The sequence below is a fragment of the Neomonachus schauinslandi genome, chromosome 6 (genome assembly GCF_002201575.2).
Source record: "Neomonachus schauinslandi chromosome 6, ASM220157v2, whole genome shotgun sequence".
NCBI classification, from domain to species: domain Eukaryota; kingdom Metazoa; phylum Chordata; class Mammalia; order Carnivora; family Phocidae; genus Neomonachus; species Neomonachus schauinslandi.
The window spans coordinates 59,338,137-59,359,748 of NC_058408.1; the positions used below are offsets into that span (position 1 = coordinate 59,338,137).

Genomic DNA, 21,612 nt, shown 5'->3' on the forward strand with positions numbered 1-21,612 from the left:
AACTTTCACAGTTAATTCAGATGCAAGATGATGGTGGCTTGCACCAAAGTGATAGCAGTAGGGATGGTGAGATGTAGTCAGATTCGGAATATTTTCTGAAGGTAGAGGCAACAGGATTTGCTTATGGATTAGAAGTAGACTCTGAGAAAGAGCAGGACTCAGGATTTTGGGCCTTAGTTAATATACAGGTGTATTGCTATTTTCTGAAAAGAGGAAAATTGCAAAAAGGGCAGTTTGAGAAGGGAAGATCAGGAGTTCCACTTGGGACATGTTATGTTAGACATGTGAGTAGAGGGGTTGGGCATTAAGAATCGTAAGTTTGGAGTTAGAGAAGTACAGACTGGTGATAAGCATAGGATTCATCAGCATCTTGATGATGGGAGTAAGGGTAGATGGAGGAGAACAGAAATCAAGTATCGAGACTGTTATGGTCCTCACATTTCCAAAATCATGGGAGTTTTCACAACACCTTCAGGATTATTATCCTACGAATCTACTATGATGTTGCTTAGAGTACTCTAGATGGGTTAGGAATTAGATCAAGTGGAAAATGAAGAGCAAAGAGAAATATATTTATATTGAACATATTATATATTTTTAGTGGTCCTATCTAGAAAGAGGGCAGAATGCAAGCTTTCTTTCTTTTTCCTCATTTGTGCAACAAACTTCGTTCACTAAGAAAATGGATAATTGGAAGTTGTTTAAAATCAGATTGTGTTTTTACATTATTTCCACTAAACAGTTGGCTCTATTTATTTCTTCCGTGAAGAGGAACATAAACAGGAGCAGCTTTCTGGACTTGCTAACGCTCATATGAAGATAAATTTGAAATATTTATGTCTCTAGACAAAATATCAGTAACTAAATACAAACAGAAAATTTGATTACTATTTAGTGGACTGTTGGGTAACATTGAGAATTTGCCATAAGAGCGATTTGGAAGAGAATACAAATTGAGTAATTTATGGTAGCCACGTTGATATTTCCTTTGGAAATAAATTTCTTTTAATTCTTAGCATTTTTTATCTTAAAATTCAAAATTTTATTATCAATCTGTTTTAGACCTGATAGCTCCCATGCTCTTGGACTGCTATATTTCAAGGCAGTTCTATTATGTCTTTCATCCTTTTAAAAAGTTTTAATTAATGGAGAATAGAAATTGTTTCATAAAGATTATGTATGCCTCAACCAAAATTGTTTTTCATTTTGAAAATCTCTTTATGGTCCAGTTTAACAGACAGCCTGAGTCGCATATCATTTACTCTATTGTTATATGTTGTTTTGGTTGAAATGTATGAAGAAAATCTGTCTTCACACAGATATATGTAGCTGAAAAGAGAGAAGTATTTATTAGTCTTTCAGATAATGGCAGATATTATTGTTAATACTGCACCAAAACTCAACAATAGTTTCCTAATAGTTAGTTGCAATGTTGAATTTGAAAGCCACATCAGTAAGCTTTTCATACATTAAAAAAAAAAAAAAAAAGATTACATCTCACTCAATATTAAATACCTGGATCTGCTAACATTATTTAACTGAGTTAAGTCATCTGAATTACATAGATGTTTGGCAAAAAACATAACTTTAAGAATATTGAGTTCATTTAAATGAAACCCAAATATTCATTTAAATCTGAACAGGTTCTGCTATGTTTTGAAGTGTTGGAGATGTTTAGAATAGTTCTCAAAAGGCACACTTTGCCTTTTTGAGATAAATTGTGTTTTTATTTCTAACTCAAATTCACTCTGGCAGTTTTTTGAACCCTAATTCCAGTTACAACATGTGGATGTTACAGTGTTGGTTGCTCAGTGCCCTATGTGAAGTTTAACTTGGAATTATGCAAACAGACATTTGGGTGTCCTGGTCACTGCCACAGAACAGTGTAAACTGGCAAGCAGAGCGTCACTCGTCCTTATCTCAGCCCTAATCTCTGGAATGAAAGATTCCCATCATCTGCTGCACGTAGCGAAAGGTCTGGGTGTCACAAGGAAATGACATCAGTTTTCTAGCATCTGTGATACCCTCGAGTAGTAATTTCAGAATACTTAGTAAAAGGCTTACATTGTTGAAATATGATGTAGTCTGGGGAGTTGACTTTTAGTCTCAATCTCTAACTCTTTTATTCTGTGCCAGAAAGGAATTTTGCAAGACAGGATGGGTTTTCCTTTGTTGTAGCCTGGCTAGTGAGGATGAATAAATACACCTACTATCCTCTTTCCTCAGAAGAGAGGAGAATATGGAGGAGATGTGATATTCTCTGGGAAATCTAGGAATAGGAAATTGCTTCTTCTTGAACAATGAAGTTCATGATTTCAACTGAGAGTATTTTTAAGTGCTTTGGCAAAGTATTTTAGCCACCGACAACCATTTCCCCTACACAGATAGAGTCAGATGGACTCTGTACACTTTGAAAGTAGGGAACAAACAAAAATACAAAGAATCTTTATGTATGGAAATTGTGAAATTTGAAGTCTGCATTTTTTTTTTTCTGTTGTTGTTTGTTTGTTTGTTTTAATGGTTACATTTTTCATGGGATTATTTGTGTACAGGAACAGCTAAGGAAAAGACATTAGTGAATTATTGTGATGGTGGAAAAAGGTTCTCCTGGTCAGTCGAACCAATAGGTATGGGAGTGTGGAGAGAGTTTCTAAATATTAGTTCAGTTCTTTGGGTGGAATCTTGAAGAAACATCTATTATTCATAGAGCACTCTCAGTTTGAACTGTAATTTTATTTAGTTGTGGGAAAGAGACTTGAAGCTTGTATTATATGATGGAGGAGAACTGTAGTGAAAATTCATGGTGCTCAGGGTACATTAAGCCTCTTCTCCCACCAATGGCTTCCATCTAAACCTTTGCTAAATGGCGACGCCCACCCTCTGTTTTACTCTTTGCCCCCAAAGCTTTGCATCCCAGTCGTCAAAGGATGTCAGGAAGGTCTGATCATGAAAATAGCTTTCTTTAATTAAAAAATTTCTTTTAAGCCACGAGAAGAGTAGATGCATTTTGCTCAATTAAATCAAAATTTTGAGGCATTATAGTTGCAGAAATGCTGAAGTCACTGGATATTTAAAGTAATGAAGCAGGAAGTGGGGACTCGTAGAAGCAGAAGCAAAACTAAGAGTTTCCTTTGTCCAGGCATGACCCTGAACAGTGGGTGGTCATTGCTGAACTCTAGAGAATGGGCAGTGTGGTGACAGAAAAGCAGATAGAAGGAGGAAAATTCCTCCACCAGTGGCCTCACCATTCACCAGACAGCTACTGAAGTTTAATTAAGGCTCAGAAGTCTGAGTCGTGAATTAGAACAGAGGCAGTTCCATCTTATATTTGAAAAATTTCTATTTTACTTAGAAGCAACTTTTGTTCATTAAAAACCCATCAGAGAAAAAAAAAAAAAAAACCCATCAGAGAAATCGGAGTATTTGGAACTCCTCCCCATATTTAACTGATCTCTCTTATTCCTGGCAATGAAACATTACACTAATCCTCTCACACAAATATATATATCAAAAGAGAAGAAAGAAAAACCTTCATTAACTGAACAAATAACAAATTATGACTTAACACACACATAAACTAGTGCATCATATTTTTGTACGTGTTAACTACATGCTGAGCTAAGTAAACCACAAAATTATTCTCGGGAACATAAGTATTGTGTGTATTCTTTAGATTTTTCATATTTTTAAGTTTCTGGCAAAACAGTCATGAGACAGAAGTTGTTAGTCAAAGTCATGTCTATGGTACAATGAAAGGATTACTATAACATGTCACATCTTGGTATGAAGCTCTCATATTCCCAGTCATATATTGTAAGTTCACAACTAAATTTTTTTTAGTTTTTGATAAATTTTTAATTTTCAGTGACTAAACTTCTTGGTTCCTTTCCCTACCTCAGCATGTCTGCCAGTATATAAATGGTAATATATCATATACTCAGGAAGCTATGTAAGTGCACATTTAAGTAAAATATCTTTAAAATGATTTTTTTAAATGACAATTATAATCTTTGTGTTTGCAAATTCAAGCTTTCTCTTCAGGGTTTCTTTTGAAGTCAGACATGTTTGTGAGGAATTACACTGAAAAAAGTATGAGTATTATCTGTGTAAAAGTTATTTTAGCATAAGGCATTTTAAATTTCTGATAGATTGTGTACTTTTAGAGCAATGTATATGCATGCACTCCAAATAAAATTTAACAGTGTCCCCCTTTTACAACATGTATTAGAAAACAGTGGCAAAATGTGATCGGAGTTAGGGTCTTATTTCCAGGGAGACTCACTAAGCTCTATTTTACAAGAGCATAAATGTTTACCTCAGCAAGAAGGTAAAGTACATTATGCCCAATAAAGGACATTTTGCAGCGCTGGTTTACAGAAAACATTCAACAGACAGTGGATCTTTTACACAAAGTACAGTGCGTTGTTTGAAACTATTTGCTCATCTATACGCTATGCTTAAAATAAACGCTATCTGGGAATATGCCAGTCTTTTTTTTTTTTTTTTTCTACCTTTTTTTTTCCACACCCTAGATTTTGTCACCTGCCAAAGTCAAATAAATCTTATCTGAACAGTTGAGATAAGCCTTGAGTTGTACCCAGTATGGTCAAATCAACAAACCTCTTCAAAAACAGAAATGAAATACAATATCGCCAGATTAAACAGTCTACAATGGCAATCATGTTTGCATTTAAAGATTTTATTCCAAAAGGATTACAGTCTTCGTATCCATTTTTTTTCCCCCTGCCTAGACAAGAAGGCGACATACTGAGTCAAACAAAATGCATTTGTTCTCTAACAATTTAACTTGTACAGCTCTTATAAACAAGGCCCATAGGTGTATGAAGCCTACTGACTTAATCAGTAACTTATGTCGTTATCCTTGTATAAGCAAGTATGCTTGAGAGGGACCAGTGGTGGATTGAGTATCAGAGTTATTTTTTTTCCAGCAGGAAAGCCTTTCTTTATGTAGCCTAAGTATAAAATCTATAGAATTCTGGCATTTTATTGTCTGTACCTTACAACAAATCCCCTCCCAGGTTAAACTGCCTGAAAAGAGAAGATAGTATAAATGGATATGATTTCTAAATAAGTAGGCTATTATAAAAATGCAAGGTTCTTCCCTTCTATAATAAAATGTATGCTCTACAAGGGCAGGAAGTGTGTCTGTCAGGTTTACCACCATATCCCCAGGGCAGAGAAGACTACCTGGTTTGGGGTTAGAACTCTATGAATATTTGTTCAGTGAAGGAATAAATGCTGTTTTCAAGAAGATACTGTTTACTTTGCAGATAAATACAAACATTTTGTAATAATTTAATCAGTTGTTGATACTTAAAAGCATGTTTCTGAAGTGAATATATTTTGACTTGCAGTTAAATGGTTCCCTTTCAACGTTATACTGTTTAATTGGCAGTTTATTTATGTGTAACAGGTAGTAAACAGATGTTACTGTGTCACTCAGTGTCAGGTAGTATTGACTTCTGTGTATTTCCTGACCATAGGGGAATTTATTTTTTTATTTTTTATTTTTTGTCTTTTTAAAAATTTTATTATGTTAATTACCATTCATTACATCATTAGTTTTTGATGTAGTGTTCCATGATTCATTGTTTGCATATAACACCCAGTGCTCCATGCAGAACGTGCCCTCTTTAATACCCATCACCAGGCTAACCCGTCCCCCCACCCCCCTCCCCTTTAGAACCCTCAGTTTGTTTCTCAGAGTCCACAGTCTCTCATGGTTCGTCTCCTCCTCCAATCTCCCCCCTTCATTCCATAGGGAAATTTATACACTGCTTGCTGATGTGAAGAGAACCCATTTCCCCACTGGTCTTTAAGCACATCTCCGCATACTTGAATTCAGCCTCTAGCACATCTGAGAATTGGCCCAACTGGATATAGAATTGGGATGCTGATGTGCTGCTTTTCTTTTATTTTTAAGGCCCAAACAATATAAAATATATTTTCATTTCTAATTTATGTTGTTTTGTAAGAGCAATTATTTCTACGAATGTCTATATGATATTGAGACATTTAGAGAGAACGAACGAAGAACCTTCTCTTTGTGAGTGCCTGCTGCAGCAAGGACTGTATGTCACATGGTAGAGGAGTTACCTCTAATCCTGACAATAACCATTTGAGGGAGGTATTAACACCATTATATACCTATTTCACATGTGAATAAACTGAGACCCAGATTGCTTACCAAGTCTCTCCCAAGAGACACACACTAGCTAGTCACAGATCCATGTTTTTAATCCCAGTCTGTGTGAATCCAAAGCACTGAGGTTTAAGGTTTCAAGTCATTTGGGAAAAAAAATCAAGACTTTTGAGTTATTATTTGAGTAAATTAAAGCTGCTCAATAAATACATTAATGTATAAACCAGGGATTTGAATGGAAGGAGCAATAAGAAAATTTAGAAGTCTTATAAATACAAGGAATGGAGTGCCATTATTTTAATTTGGACTCTTTAAAAAAGAATGCTTTTGCTGTATTTGCCATTAAATTTATTATGGCCTTTAGATAATCCAGAATTACTTGAAATGTGATTCAAGAACTTGTGTGTTTCCGATGTATGTTAAAAATGTGTAGCCATATGTCTTCTGGCAAGTTTCCCACAGTGTGGACATGCCTGGGTGTACATGTTTGACAAGCCCATGAGCTCAAGCAAATTTGGTGGTAGGATGTGTAAACACTGCAAATGTAGTGTTTCCTTTTATCTTATTATCAAGTGTGAAATTCAGGTGAATCTGGTACTAAGTATTTTACTCTCTGAGAAATGTTCTTTTTTTAACTTGTTAGATATGTTTGGTTCACTAAGCCAAGGAAAACCAAACAAAATCTTTAGAATTGCTTGACTGCATCATTAGGAAATTTTTGTTAAATAATACATTTTGACAGTTTTTTAAAGGAATTCCCCAGGTGTGTGGATTTTCAGTTGGGGATTAACACATCACTATTTCCTTATAAAGGATTCTTGATTCCATTGTCGTCAGATTGCACAGTGACAAGCACTTACCAAAGGTTTCTATGCTTTATTGAATTTCAAGTAAAAATTTAAGGATAATGGTCCTAGGCATTTCTACCTAAACTGTTTTCCCCCCCTCTTGTTTTCCTTTTTGTATCTTCCTGGCAGGACAAATAAAGCAGTACTAGAAATTTCTGAATGCATAAAAACTGACCATATGCATCCACCACAGACTGTAGATGTGAAGGAGGAAGAGGAGGCTTCTTCCTCTGGAAATATCTTTCATTCTTTTTTTTTTTTTAAAAGATTTTATTTATTTATTTATTTGACAGAGAGAGACACAGTGAGAGAGGGAACACAAGCAGGGGGAGTGGGAGAGGGAGAAGCAGGCTTCCCGCGGAGCAGGGAGCCTGATGCGGGGCTCGATCCCAGGACCCTGGGATCATGACCTGAGCCGAAGGCAGACGCTTAACGACTGAGCCACCCAGGCACCCAATATCTTTCATTCTTTATGTCTCATTTTCTTCCCTCATTATCATGTGGATGGTTATGCTTATAGTACTGTTGGCAGCAGATATCACTGCGCATGCCAATATTTGGCTTTTGCTTTTTCAGGTGTTGTTGCCTTCGTGGATTGATGGGACCAATAACACAAATATGTGGTTGGTAGTGTCTCTTTCTTAAGGTCAGCTATTATGGCTTTTCTCTGAAGGTTCAGTAATGACTTTGTTTTTCACACTATAAGCTTTTTTAGTTTTCTACTATATGTAGAACACTCTGGTGTGAGCTGATGATATCTAAGGCAATATCCCTGCTATCAGGCTATTTAAAATCTCCTTGGAGGCAAAGAGCACATAATTCTATACCAAAGAAGGAATACCTGAAAAGTATCAGGTGATTTGTATTTATGTTAAAGGGTTCAAACAAGAGGTCAGGGATGTCATTATGAGCCATGGTACTTAGGGAATGTTTCAGAGATAACTTAGGTTGGAGTTTGAAATTGCTATTTTGTTAGAGATAGTGGTTTGTCCACATTGTTCACACTTATCAACTTCCCCTCCATTTTAGGTAAACATTGGAAACTATTCTGGCCAGTGAGACATAAGCAGAAATTTCCTAAGAATTCATATTTAATAGGCATTGCATATACTTTCTTGTTGCTTTCCTTTTCCCTCAATTTTGCCTGGAATGTGAAAGTGATGGATGGAGCTATGGCAACTATTTTTCCACATGAGGAATAGGAATTTAAAGACCATAAAAACTTTTTTTTCCCTAACCTTTTTTAAATTTTCTGAATCAATGTCAACCTATCTCAATTTTATTTAAGTCATTATTTACTCAGATGTTCTTTTTACTGCTGAAAACAATTTTTAAACAGTGCAAATATATTTGCACTTTTGCCATATTATCAAGTGGCTAACTGTCAAGAATTTATTCATATTTCAGATGTCTTTGTTACTACACTGTAACTAAATGGCTGACATCACTCCCTACAATAGTCTAAAATGAGCCAAACGTTTAAGCTTGGGGTCGGGGGACTAAGTTATAAACAAACATGATGAATGACATTTTTTTCTCTCACCTGGTCCCTGTGTCCTTCATTTTACTTCCTAATACATCAAAGGTTTTGGAATTCAGCTCTTATTTCTCTTTAATTCCACCAGGATCTAGATACTCTTTTTAAAAATCTCCTTCCCTTCCTCAACTGTCCTCAGTTTGTGTTAATCACTCTTGCACTTTTTCATTCACCTATGCACGCATTCCTCAACATATTGTTACTTTTGCAAAACCTAGAGACAACCACAAATTTAGTTGGGTAAGAAAAGGGAAATATTTATATTATTAGGCACAGGTTTATAAGAGAAAATAAGCTGAAAAAAGTTTCTAACCTATGGTTTCTCTTCTAGCTTCGGAGTCCCTAAAGTTTTAAGGGCACTTTGGGGGGGACTAGGCAAAAACATGAATGAATTTTGTGAATACAGAGATCACCAGGGATGGGGCTTCTGGCTGTGCTAGAGTATGAGCCAGGTGCTGTATATCCGGCAGAATATGGTCAGAAGGGAGTGTGTGAGATCTCTTCTCAGGAACTGGTCAAAATTAATATTTTTTTCCCCTAAAGCTCCTCTATTATTGGGATTTTGGCCTTCTTGAATTGGTTTATTGTTCCTAATGTTTCCTCTTCTTTTTGATGTACTTTTGGGCAATACTCTCACATTTATTTGCCATACCTTCTATTGAATTTTTCTATTTATGATACCATGTTTTTATGTGAGAAGAATCATTCACTTTTTCCAATTTGGAGGGTGTTGCAGTAATCCAGGCAATAGTTGGGAGTGTCTGGGAACAGGGTGGTAGCAATGACAGTGATGAGATGAAGTCATATTCTGCATGTATTTGAAATGTAGAACCAGGAGGATTCATGATGTGTTGGATGTGGAATGTGAGCAAAAGAAAGGAGTTAAGGATAGCCCATCTGGCAGATGGAGTCTCCATCATGTGAGACAGGGGAGAGTGTGGGCAGAGTGGGTCTACCGCTAGAGTTCCAGATGAGCTAGCTGAGAAGACTGTTGGTTCTATAAGCTGGGAGTTCAGGAAGGAGGTTGGAGGCTAGAGAGGAAAATGTTCCAAATCCACCAGAAGACTGGAGGAGATCACCAAGGTCGGAGAGTAGATGGAGGTGAGAAGAGGTAAAAGGATCAAGCCCTAGGATCCTTCAATAATAAGAGGTTGGGGAGAGAAGGAGCCAGCTAAGGTGAATGAAGAGTGGGGAGCATTACGAGCAGCAGGAAGAGAGTGGCATCCTGGAAGCCAAATTAAGCATGTGTATCTGGAGAAAGGAATTATTCCCTGTATCAAATGCTGCTGAGGATGGAGAAATGTGAATTTGGATTTCACAGAATTGAAATTACTGGTGACTCAGTAATCAGAGCAAAAGCTTAACGGGGTGGGATTAAGAAGATAAGGGCAGAGAAGAATGTGGAGACAATGGGTATTGGCATACCTTAGGAAGATATGGAGGACTTTCTCCCTCCTGCGCGTGTGTGTGTTTCTCCCGTTTTCTGGTCTCTAGTATCTGTGTTAGAGGCGTTCTGTAGATGATTTGGTCTTTGGCTGTCCTGGCTTAAAAGTGGGAGAGGTAAAAGCTGGTGAGAAGCTGTGAGCCCTCTTATGCAGCCTTTTGATTTTGAGTTCAATGTGTTATTATCTGGGTACATTATTTGTTGGGGGAACCACCAGCATCTTTTTGTTCTTTCCTCTTGGGGTGGTGAGATTCCCCAGAGACTTTCAGTTTCTGGCCTGGGAGAGTAAAGGTCTGTCTGGCAGTTTTCTGGGCCCCAAATTGAGGATGAGAGCTGGCTGGAGGTGCAGGTGGGGGGGGGGAGGGAAGTTTTGTCTTCAACATTGCAGTACTGCATGTGGTCCCTGTGTTTTCCATGTAGTGCTCTGGCCTGCAATTGTGCTTGTTGTCCCTCTGCCCAGAGACTTTGTTTTAATTTCTCAAGAAAATAAACCTGACACACTTGGGGAGAGCATTTTTGGAATGGAGATATAACTGATGGACAGATACCATTCACCCTCTTGCTTCTGGGACTCCCCCTTCTGAGTTGGTGTTCAGTGTTCCCGTGGACAGCTGTGGATTCTTACAGGTCTGCTAACCTGTACAACTAGTTTCCATGTTTTGTTGCTGTCACTGCCTCTCCTTTCAGTCCTGATGACTTTGTGTTTAGAATTACCTCTTTACAATGGTTGGAGTGGAACTTTAGGTGAGAGTAGAACTGGATGCATGTTTTTTCCTCTGCCATCCGAGGCAAAGATGCTTCCATCAATACATCTACGTCACATCACAGTTCAAATAAAATGAATTTGAGTGCTATTAGGATTTATACTATTATTCATTCGCTTTCAAACTGTTACTTTGAGGATCTTTTCCACATGACGATTGCATTATTTGTCTCCCCTTTGCACTAGTTCTGCCGTGTGCTTACATTGTTTTATATGTTAGTATATGTTTATGTTATATATGTTAATATAATTATATGTTAGTATCTTTCCACTTCACCAACCTGTGATAGAGAAGCTCATATCTCCAGATCCCCCAAATGGTTTACAGTGCATTTACAAAAGAGATAATAAATATTGTCAGATAAAGTGAATAGCAACTACTTCCCCCCGCAAAAAGTGAAATCTTTAATTTCACTGGAATGTACAGTGAGATAGAAATTATCTTCACACGCGTCCTTTTTCCTGATTTTAAAGTGTAATGGCAAGTCACTTGCAATTCCTCAAAGAGATCTCTTAGAAAATTTTGGCCTCCAGGGGCTAGGAGATGATGACAAGCTTGGAACCATTATGAGAGATGCTTCTGATCTCTGCTACTTAAGATGAGTTTCTACTTGAACAAGGGTCTTTGCTTCTCAGCAGTTTGCCAAGCTAACTTCATCTTAGCTTTCCTGTGGCTTCTGAATTCCAAAGGGGGTAAAGATGGTTTCTCGAAGCCCTCATACTGTTTCTTACTATGTTACTGAGAAGAGGGCATGAACTGTAAATACAGACTGATTTGCACTTCTTTTGTGTTTAAGCTTCTGCTGACTCTGCTTCCTTCCCATATACCTTATTCAAAATCAGTGTTGATGGTTTCCCTGTGGGTGAGACATGTTTAGTCTCCCATGTTAGTATAGGCACAAGTGAAACGGTCATTTTTTCCTTTTTGCTGAGAATGTTTTCAACCTAGTTGGTCTAAAATCTCTCAAGATACTGATTTGGAGAGCCATTGGTAAAATATTTTTCATATAGGAATGTTAAAGGGGCTATAATAACAATAAACACAACCAACATTTTCCGAGTGTTTGCCCACAGGCATGGTACAGCTTCTAAGTGTTTTCCTTGAATAATCTCCTGCAAGAATCCTAGAGGGTGGATGCTTTTATTAGGTCCATTTTGCAGATTCCAAGCAAATTGAGACACCGTGTGTTACACAGATAATAATAAATGCTGGAGCCAGTTTGACCCAGAGCCCACTGTGTTCCACTGTTTCCCAGTGCTCTTTGTCAGATGATGATAGGACAGAACATATTATTATCTTTGCGTTTTATGTTTTTGCACTATAAAGTCATCTAGAACGAAGTTATTTGTTTGTGAAAGGGCAATTAAGCTCAGCTCAAGGAATATTCAGCTTGTCCAGTCAAGTTAAAGGAACAGTTAATTTTCAGGAATTACTAACCTCAGCCTATTTCAACCTGTCTCACATTCAACAAAGATTTTTTTCCCAAGCCTCTGTGTACTAGGTTCTTCTATATATGGTGAAGGACACAACAATAGATTAGGCATGGTCATGTAAAGTTGTATAGCGAAGGGTCTGTCAGTATTATCTCATGTCTCCATATGTCTGTCTATCATGCCTCAGATAAACTCAATCTCACTTAGATTAGGAGCCTTAGCTGATTTGATAGGCTATGTCTGAAGTCAGCTTTCCTGACTAGTGCATTTCTTCTTTCTGGTAAATCATGATGCCTCCCCATTTTTTCTGTGCCCTTAGAGCCTGATAGAAAAACAAAAACTTTGATAAAATTAATACATGGTAGAGAATAATAGAGAACCACAAGTTGAGATTTGAAATCCAAGCAACAAAGAGCCAGAGTTAGCAACCTGGTATGGTGGGCAGCCTCTCAGATGGCCTCCAAAGATCTGGTATTAATGCTCTTGTGTGTGGGCTGGACCTAGAGACTCATAATGAATAAAATATAATGGAGATGATGGGATGCCACTTCTAAGACTAGGTTACAAAGAGAAGGTGGCCTTATCTTGCATACCCCCTCTCGCTCCTCTGAAGGAAGCCTACTGTCTTATTGTGAGCTTCTCTGTGGAGAGACATATCTGGCAAGAAACTGAGGCTCAGTTTCAGCCAACAGCCAGTGAGAAGCTGAAGCCTTCAGTCTGAGGAACTGAATCTTGCCAACAACCATGTGAGGTTGGGAATGGATCCCCCTGCAGAGCCTTCATAGATGATCTTAGCCTCAGCCAACTCCGTGATTAACGTCTTATGAGAAACCTTGAGGCAAAGGCATTCAGCTAAGCTGCACCTGGATTTCTGACCCACAGATAATATGTTTGTTGATAATATGATAATATATTTTAAGCCCTAAGCTTTAGTGTAATTTGCTGTGCAGAAATGGATAACTAATATTCTTGGTAATAAAGACCATAAGGTTTTCTACTTTTGGAGGTCTCTACTGCCAGTTTAGCAGGTCATGTGGGTGGGAGGGATTAAGGCAAGAAACCACTGGGACTGGAGTGTCAGGGCTGATGGAGGGAAGGGGTCATCAAAAGCAGCCTCAGAGCTGTCCTCTCCCCCTGGGGAGACCCCAGCTTAAAAAAAAAAAATGACCCAAAACAAAACAAGAGTGGAGTAAGTCAAGCACTAACAGTGTTCCATGACTTAAAATATTGCATTCAGTAAGAGTAATTATTTCATATTGAATTATACCAATAAAGTGAACTGCTTCATCTGGCTACTCAAAATATATGGAACATTTATGAATTTGGCTAATGTTTTGTGAACTTTTGTTTTGCTGAGTTTCCTTTAACACGACATCTTAAAATATGGTCCTTTCCCTTTTATGCACTTTTTTGATCAGAAGCACAGAGACTGGATTCTTGTTATGCAGAAATTCAGACAGATGTGTTACACTCTAGTCTCTGAGTGACTTAACATCGTAGTGAGTTAGAATAAGCAACCTGACATTTCTGGTGTCAAAGAAGGCAGTGTTAATAGCAAAGACCGAGTGTCCAGGGAATGTGATACAGGCCTATGACGATCACCTCTTTGTGTACTTGTGTGCACAATGTCGTGTGTCCAGCATACGACCATTTCCCATGTTGGACCTAGAATTCTTTTTATGTCATGCAATATCTTAAAATCAAAAGGAAATAGATTTTTTTTCTGTTAGCATAGTTCACTTTGATACATTTTTAATATCCTTGGTTAAATTGACTATTTGAGTTCTAAAATAGGCTATTTTGCTCTTCATTTTGTAACATCGTGGTTTAATGAGAAGTGCGTTGGATATCAGCAAGTGTGTACCAGTGGAGTTCATGAATTCAAGAACTATTTGTGGTCTTAACTTCTGATTATTGTAAGCAAATGTTTAATCCTGAACCTAATTTTAATCTAACACATTCCCAGCCCTGTCTCTAGTTTCTAACCAATGTGTTCACAGATAATACACATTTTCAAATTAATCACATAAATGATTCCAAGGCTTCTTGAATTATCCTTCTTACTATAAAATTCCTTATTTTCTCCACATGATAAACATATGCTACAGACAAAATTTATTATCCCACTTGATAAAGTCTCAGAGAAACTTAGTGTCTTGATCAACAACACACAGCCTGTTGGTAGGAAAGCCTGAAAGAGTACCATTGTTCTACTTAATTATCACATCCTTGACATTTTATAAAAGTTTTAGCTTAAAAATAAAAATGCTATCCATTTTGGTCTGGAGTGATTATTAACACATGGTCATTTATAGGTTGTTTAAAGAGAGTGGTAAAAACCTCCATATGTTCTAATCCTGGAAAGTCCGTGTACTTTACAAATAAATTAATAATCTTTTAATATGGAAAAAAGGCTAGAATTTCCTCTCAACACCTTCTTAGTCCTTGAACTCTTCTACATAAAAGCAGAACAGGTGCTTCTTGGCTAAATTCAAAGTAATGAATTTATATAGATTTTATGGGAAAGCAATTAAAGCTGCTTGGTAGACCTGCAGGGGAATTTCTGGGTAGGCAGTGTGTGGGTCCCAGACAATGATGGCTGCTCCCAAAAGTCTTAGAGCAAAGAGGAGGAAATGAGTGTGAAATATTTGGCCTCTTCTAATCTGAAGTATAATCACATTAGCACCTAGTTGAATGTTAGAGAATAAAGTAATCTGAAAGATTTATCACTGAATATCCTTCCAAATTTGGGGTTTATTTGTGCTCTGAAATCTAAGTCTTATGCCTAACACTTTAAATGCCAAGTAAAAAAGACAGAGGATGATGAACGATACCTAGATACAGATACAGAACCACCTGAAGGAAACCTTCTACGTTGAAGCCATGGAGTTCCCGTCTGCCGACTTCTCGGGCCTCATCTCCTACTCTGTCTCCCTGGTGGAAGAATCACAAGACCCGTCAATTCCAGAGACCCTGGTGTACAAAGACATGGTAGTGTTCCGGGTGGCCCCTTGCATCTTTACTCCCAGCACCCAGATGCCTCTAGAGGTCTACCTGTGCAGAGAGCTGCAGGTCCAGGGTTTTGTGAACACAGTGATGGAGCTGAGCGAGAAGAGTAACAGCCAGGTGGTATCTGTCTACAAGGACTCCAACCACCTGGGCAGGTGGCTCCAGGATGCGATGGCCTTCTGTTATACCCAGGCTCCCCACAAGACACTTTCCTTGGTCCTCAACACCCCTTGGGTCCTCACGCTGGACGACTTACTCGTGAAATACTCCCTGAGCGCAGGGGTTGGCTACATGATCCAAGGCACCAAGGACCACAGGGTAGCCAGCATGGACTCTATTGGGAACCTGATGGTGTCCCCACCTGTCAAGGTGGAAGGGAAAGAGTACCCTCTAGGCAGGAATCTCATTGGCAGCTGCTTTTACCCCAGCAAGGAGGGCCAAAACATGGGTAAGGCCCTCTGGGACTTCCTCTACGCCCAGCGAGTCCAGGCCCTGGTGGAGCTCTTCTTGGACTGGCTGATGGTCGGCCACATGGATGAGTTCATGTGCTTCATCCCCACGCAGGACAAGAGTGAGGGTAACAAGGGCTTCTGGCTGCTCCTGGCCAGCCCCAGCTCCTGCTACAGACTGTTCGAGGAGAAACAGAAGGAGGGCTATGGACACCTGACTCTGTTTGCAGAGGTCCGGGAGGACCAGCTCCTTTCCAACAGGAGGGAGGCCAACACCATCAATCAACTTCTGGCTGATGAAAACATGAGGAAGCAGAACAACTATGTAGAGAAGTGCATTAACCTGAACCGTGACATCCTGAAGAAGGAGCTGGGCCTGGTGGAGAGGGACATCATTGACATCCCGCAGCTCTTCTGCTTGGAGCAGCTGACTAATGTCCCCTCCAATGAGCAGATGGCGAAACTGTTCGCGAGGCCCTACTTCCCTAACCTGCTGCAGATGATCGCGATGGACAAGAATCTGGGCATCCCCAAGCCTTTTGGGCCCCAGATCAAGGGCATCTGCTGCCTGGAAGAAAAGATCTGCCAGTTGCTAGAGCCCCTGGGCTTCAAGTGCACCTTCATCGATGACTTCAACTGCTACCTGACTGAAATCAGGGACTTCTGTGCCTGTGCCAACATCTGCCGGGTACCCTTTGCCTTCAAATGGTGGAGGATGGTGCCCGAGCCCCAGGCCTAGCCCCACCCCAGTGTGAACAGCCCCTTAATCACCATTCCAGAGCATCCTGATGCCCTGCCTGTCTGGAGAGCAATACACCCCTCCTCCCCCCGGCCACCCTCATCCCTCAGTATCTGGAGGGGTGGCCGACTCTGCCAGCTCGAACTCCCTCGGAAAATGGTCTTTGGCTGAGAAGTGGTACTAAGTATCCATTAAAGTTCTAGGTGTTCTGAAAAAAAAAAAGTTACAGTGGTAACTGTAAATCATTTAGTTGTGATAGTTCATTGCTTGGGTGAGAGCACACCCCTTAATAGATGCAGGTGGAATTTTTCCTTTTGGTTTATGAGGGCACAAAACACAAGTAGGAAAAAAAAAGAAACTCATTTAACTTTGAGTTAGATAATAAAGCATATTAGAGCCAGAAGAGTTGAACTTTTATGAAAAGAGGGAAATATTCATTAACCAACCTCATGCTAGATCCTTTTACTTGTTCCTGCCTTTGGTCCCCACGAAACCCAAAATCTTGCTAATATTTTCTTTGATTTCCTTTTCCCCTCACCCCAGTCCCCCATAAGGAAACTAGAACTTGTCAAGTTAAGTAACTTACTTGAAGTAATGCAGCAGCAAAGAAAAATTTAAACCCAGTTAAGTTTGATTCCATGTTCTGTGTTCCTTCTACATCAATAAAGCATCCCATAAAAACAGTATTCCGTTTTGGGGGAAAATAGAAGCTATCATCTTGAAATAATCTCAAAAAAAAAGATCTTTTCCTCTCAAAGAAGGCTGAAATTTTGCACATGGAATCAGGGAATTTGTGAGGTGCTTTTTCCTTGAAACTTTTGCCATCTTAAAAAATGTATGTGTATTTCTATTTCTATTTATATAAAATCCTTAGCATGGCCATAGCTAGAAATCTGATTGGAGTGGTCTCTGCACATCCAGTTGTCTGCAGCCTTTCGAGGCTGAGTAATTGAGAACATCCACATCAAATAGCTCCAATTTCAAGTCATTGTTTCTCAAATAACAGTTAACCAGTGTAGTAAGCTAGTATAGTCCCTGGATGATAAGAACACTTTACATATTATTGAGTTCATGAGTGAATGCATTGTTTTATTTCCTTGATTTTAGAATTTATCAGTTGAAAATATACAGATTTTAAGGGAGGGAGCACTAGAAGACACCACTAAATATTTAGAAAGATAGGAATTTTAGTCTGAGTCTTGATTTCTGAAATGTTAAAATGTGCTTTTTAAATTGAGTAAATATAGCACCTCAGTAACCTTAACCTTTCCCAAATTATTTCTTTTGCCTTTATTTCCCATCTAGAACTCCCCTCATTCCATCCATTCATCTGCCATTATCTAATCTTCTCTAATTTTCAGCTACTCAAGCATGACTATATTGTTCTCTCAAAACTGTGATTCCCATCAAATTGTGTTAGCATCTCTCAAGTGTAAAGCCAACTAAGAAAATTGTGTGGAAAAATAGTAACAGTATTTCTTTCCATGGAGATTTCCTTGTGGATGACTAAATAGGGAGGTTTCATGGCTTAGGAACTTTTGAGGACTTGCTTAGGACCATATACCAATGATTAGGACCACATGGCATTTATTAAGATATTCTTCAGTACCTGACATTGTGTGAGATAAACCGACGAGAAACCACACTTATACACACAAAGTTTCATGTGGGGAACACTTGTAGGAATAACATGTTTTAAAACTATGGATAACATCAGAGGACAATTGTATCTTTTATGAAGAGTTTTGACTTAAGTACGAATGATTTTATTGTGTCTTTACCTTGTTCCGAGAATGAAATCTTACACTAAGTTGACTACTGGCATTTCTTTCATTGTTTTCCCATCAATCTTTTGCTGTGTCACCAGAGGAATGTAGAAATACTGGATTATTATCTAATGAATTTCAAAGTCAGAGATCTTTGGGTTCACTGTAAATTTTCTTTAAGGGCTAGACAATGTACAAATCCAAGGGGATAACTTTACACATGAATTTGCTATCTTTATTTGGGTTTTATACATTTTGTTACATTATAGGCATATTACCTCCAGTAAAAATCATTTATTAACCCCTTTTAATTAATTTCTGAAATATAGTCAAAGTTGGTTGGGCTGGTTTTACCACTTTGAGTTGCTAAACAGATTGTGATATGTTTGCCTTATGTGGTCTAAGGAGTGAAAAGATTTGTCTGAAAATCTTAATCAAATTCTTAGATTGATATTTGAGACATAATTTGTTGGAAATGGAGATAGTGGAATATTATTAGGGTGGAAGTATCATATTCTACTTACTATGATCTTTGTTGGTGAATCTGGGCTCTGTTCCCAGCTCCAAATAGAAATGCTAAATTATCTTGGTTAGATTTCTCATCCATCATATGCTTCAATTTCTCACTTGTCTTTTTTAATTCATTCTTGGTATTTTGCCAGAGTCAACTAGAAAATGTCTCATGTACTTTAGGCTTTGAGAGAAAAGACAGTGTGAAATGCCTCAATTATCAAAATAAATCTAACCAATTTGTGATTATCTACTTTGTGATTTTTCTCCCAGAAATCTTTAATCCCATACATAGGAGCTTCATTGGCTACTTGGCACAAATCTGATCAGGGCAAATTCACATCATTTCCAGCTAATATATATGTAGGTAATGCAGAACGTTTTTGATTAATCTGTGCCCAAACTGAGTTATAAAACATACTGACTCCAAAATCCAACATGCTTCTCAGGCCAAAAGAAATGCATTTAAGGGTGCCTGGGTGGCTCAGTTGGTTGGGCGACTGCCTTCGGCTCAGGTCATGATCCTGGAGTCCCAGGATTGAGTCCTGCATCGGGCTCCCTGCTCAGCAGGGAGTCTGCTTCTCCCTCTGACCCTCCCCCCTCTCATGTGCTCTCTCTCTCATTCTCTCTCTCAAATAAATAAATAAAATCTTCAAAAAAAAAAAAAAAGAAATGCATTTAAGAACGTATTCCCAGTTTTTGATTATCCATTCCACTTCTTCCTTGTATAAGCATGGGTAGTTTGTACGTTAAGAATGGATTTTGGGGGCTCCTGGGTGGCTCAGGCAGTTGAGCATCTGACTCATGATCTTGGCTCAGGTCTTAATATCACCGTTGTGAATTTGAGCCCCATGTTGAGTTCTGTGCTGAGCATGAAGCCTACTTAAAAAAAGAATGGATTTTTAAGGGTGCATCTGTGTTAATCTCAATACCATAATTAATGAATTGTCCTTTGATTATAACAATGTAAAAAATTATAACAGAAAATTCATCTTTTATTTTTATATTAAGTCCTTCAGTCCCTCACAAAATGGGATGTGACAGTAACAGGAGTGATTTGCCCGTTTTTCTAGTATTCAGCAAATTTTTCAAATTCATGCAGTTGGACCTTGAAAGACAGACTCACAGTTTATCTTTGACCTTTGACTGGGTCATATTCATGGGATTTTGTGTTTGAGGGACAAGTGAAAGGTTTACACTTTACCCCCGTTGAAATTCCTTGGACACAGTCTTGGTAGTGGAGTAAGTGGGTGCGTTGAAATTAGAACACTATTCTGGAGAAGGTCACTGTTGTTCAAGATGGTCAGATATCTTTTCACAACTGGCTTAAATGGGAATTTATATTCTTTCTTTCGTATGTTTTTTTTCACAGCTGTTGTGAACTTGGACAATTCTGTGGTTGATCTGGAGACCCTTCAAGCTCTCTATGAGAATGTGAGTAATAGAAGGAATTTTATGTGTGAGTATATAATACACAATACTTGCCAATATGTACATCTAGACTCATTGTCTTAATGTCCTTTAAGAAAAATTGATCTGGGTGCACTGAAGTTACTTAAGTATAAGTTTGTTAAAATACTTTCTAGGAAACCTACTGGACAAATGTGTGGTCTCATATTTTCAAAGATTGTGGTTCAAAGCATGCTGTATGTGAGGTCATTCACAATCCCTCTTTTGAAATATAATAGTCAATACTTATGTAGAGGTTAATTTGAGCTGAGCATTGTTCTGTGCACTAACTCAGTTAATTTCCACATGAAAACTCTAGATAGGTTCAATTATTATCCCCATTTTACATATGAGGAAGTTCAGGCATAGCAAGGTCAGAAGACTTGTTCAAAAATCACAGTTCACAGTCATATTAGTTCAAGTAGTAACAGGCTAGATTTTTTTAATAGCCACCTACAGTAGAGGAAATTAAAGAATCCATTATGAATAATAGGTAAGTGTGTATAACATACAAATAGAATTCATGATAATTCCCGGTTCACTTCCATTAAAATACAAGTCGAAAGAGGGAGAAATATTTGTTTTATGCATGGCAATATCCCCAGCATCTAAGGTTAAGGATTATTGGACACATAGGAAGTATTTAGTAAATGTTAAATAAATGTTCATATGAATTAATGAATGGAATCTCTAGACAGGGTTTATTTCAAAACCTCTTTTGGGCTATCATGTGGTTTTCAGATACAGTTTGCCTGTTCAAACTGATTGATACCCACTGGAAATAATGATCTGTATTGAATATCTATTTGTGCTGTTTTCATTTTTTAGTAGCAAGAGGATTTCTTGTGCAAAATAATTAATGATTATTTCCAGTGGGGTCTGGTAGCCCAGTCATAATTTACTGTAACCTGCTATATGTAAAGAGTATGGTTGACACTTTGAGAAGGGTAAATGAGGGTTTAAAATGTTCATATTTTAAGAATTGTGGGTCATGAAGTAGAAAATACTGGGGACTGACCTATTTTTATACAAGGTTTTCAGTTTTCTAGGGATAAATGCTGAGGCAAAAATCTGTGCTTTTTTTTTTTTTTTTTTTTAAAGATTTTATTTATTTATTTGAGAGAGAGAGAATGAGAGACAGAGAGCACGAGAGGGAGGAGGGTCAGAGGGAGAAGCAGACTCCCTGCCAAGCAGGGAGCCCGATGCGGGACTCGATCCCGGGACTCCAGGATCATGACCTGAGCCGAAGGCAGTCGCTTAACCAACTGAGCCACCCAGGCGCCCTGTGCTTTTTTTGAGTAATAGACAACAGCAGTAGATAAAGACTTCCTCATTTAGCGAATGAATATGCCAAATAGCAAAGCAAGGAACTCCCTCTTAATTAAGAAACAATTGAAATAATTCCCTATTCATGCAAGATGCTTTTATTCAAATGCCTTCTTTTCAGTTGTTTAGGGTCCTAAAATTTCCTGAATTTTTAGAAATAGTAATAGTTTAATGT

General features: G+C 38.2%; 2 protein-coding genes across 2 annotated transcripts in view; both read left to right on the plus strand.

Moving 5' to 3' along the window:
* Positions 1–21,612, plus strand: part of FMN2 (formin 2) — a 373,610-nt gene that overhangs the window by 174,919 nt on the left and 177,079 nt on the right. The window contains exon 6 of the mRNA XM_021682678.2: positions 20,035–20,096. Coding sequence (XP_021538353.1) covers positions 20,035–20,096 — 62 coding nt within the window. The remainder of the gene's footprint in view (positions 1–20,034; positions 20,097–21,612) is intronic.
* On the plus strand, positions 28–16,386 carry LOC110574167 (protein-arginine deiminase type-6-like). Its single transcript, XM_044915982.1, has 2 exons — positions 28–66; positions 15,034–16,386. The coding sequence occupies exons 1-2, from the start codon at positions 28–30 to the stop codon at positions 16,384–16,386; spliced, it is 1,392 nt and encodes a 463-aa protein (XP_044771917.1).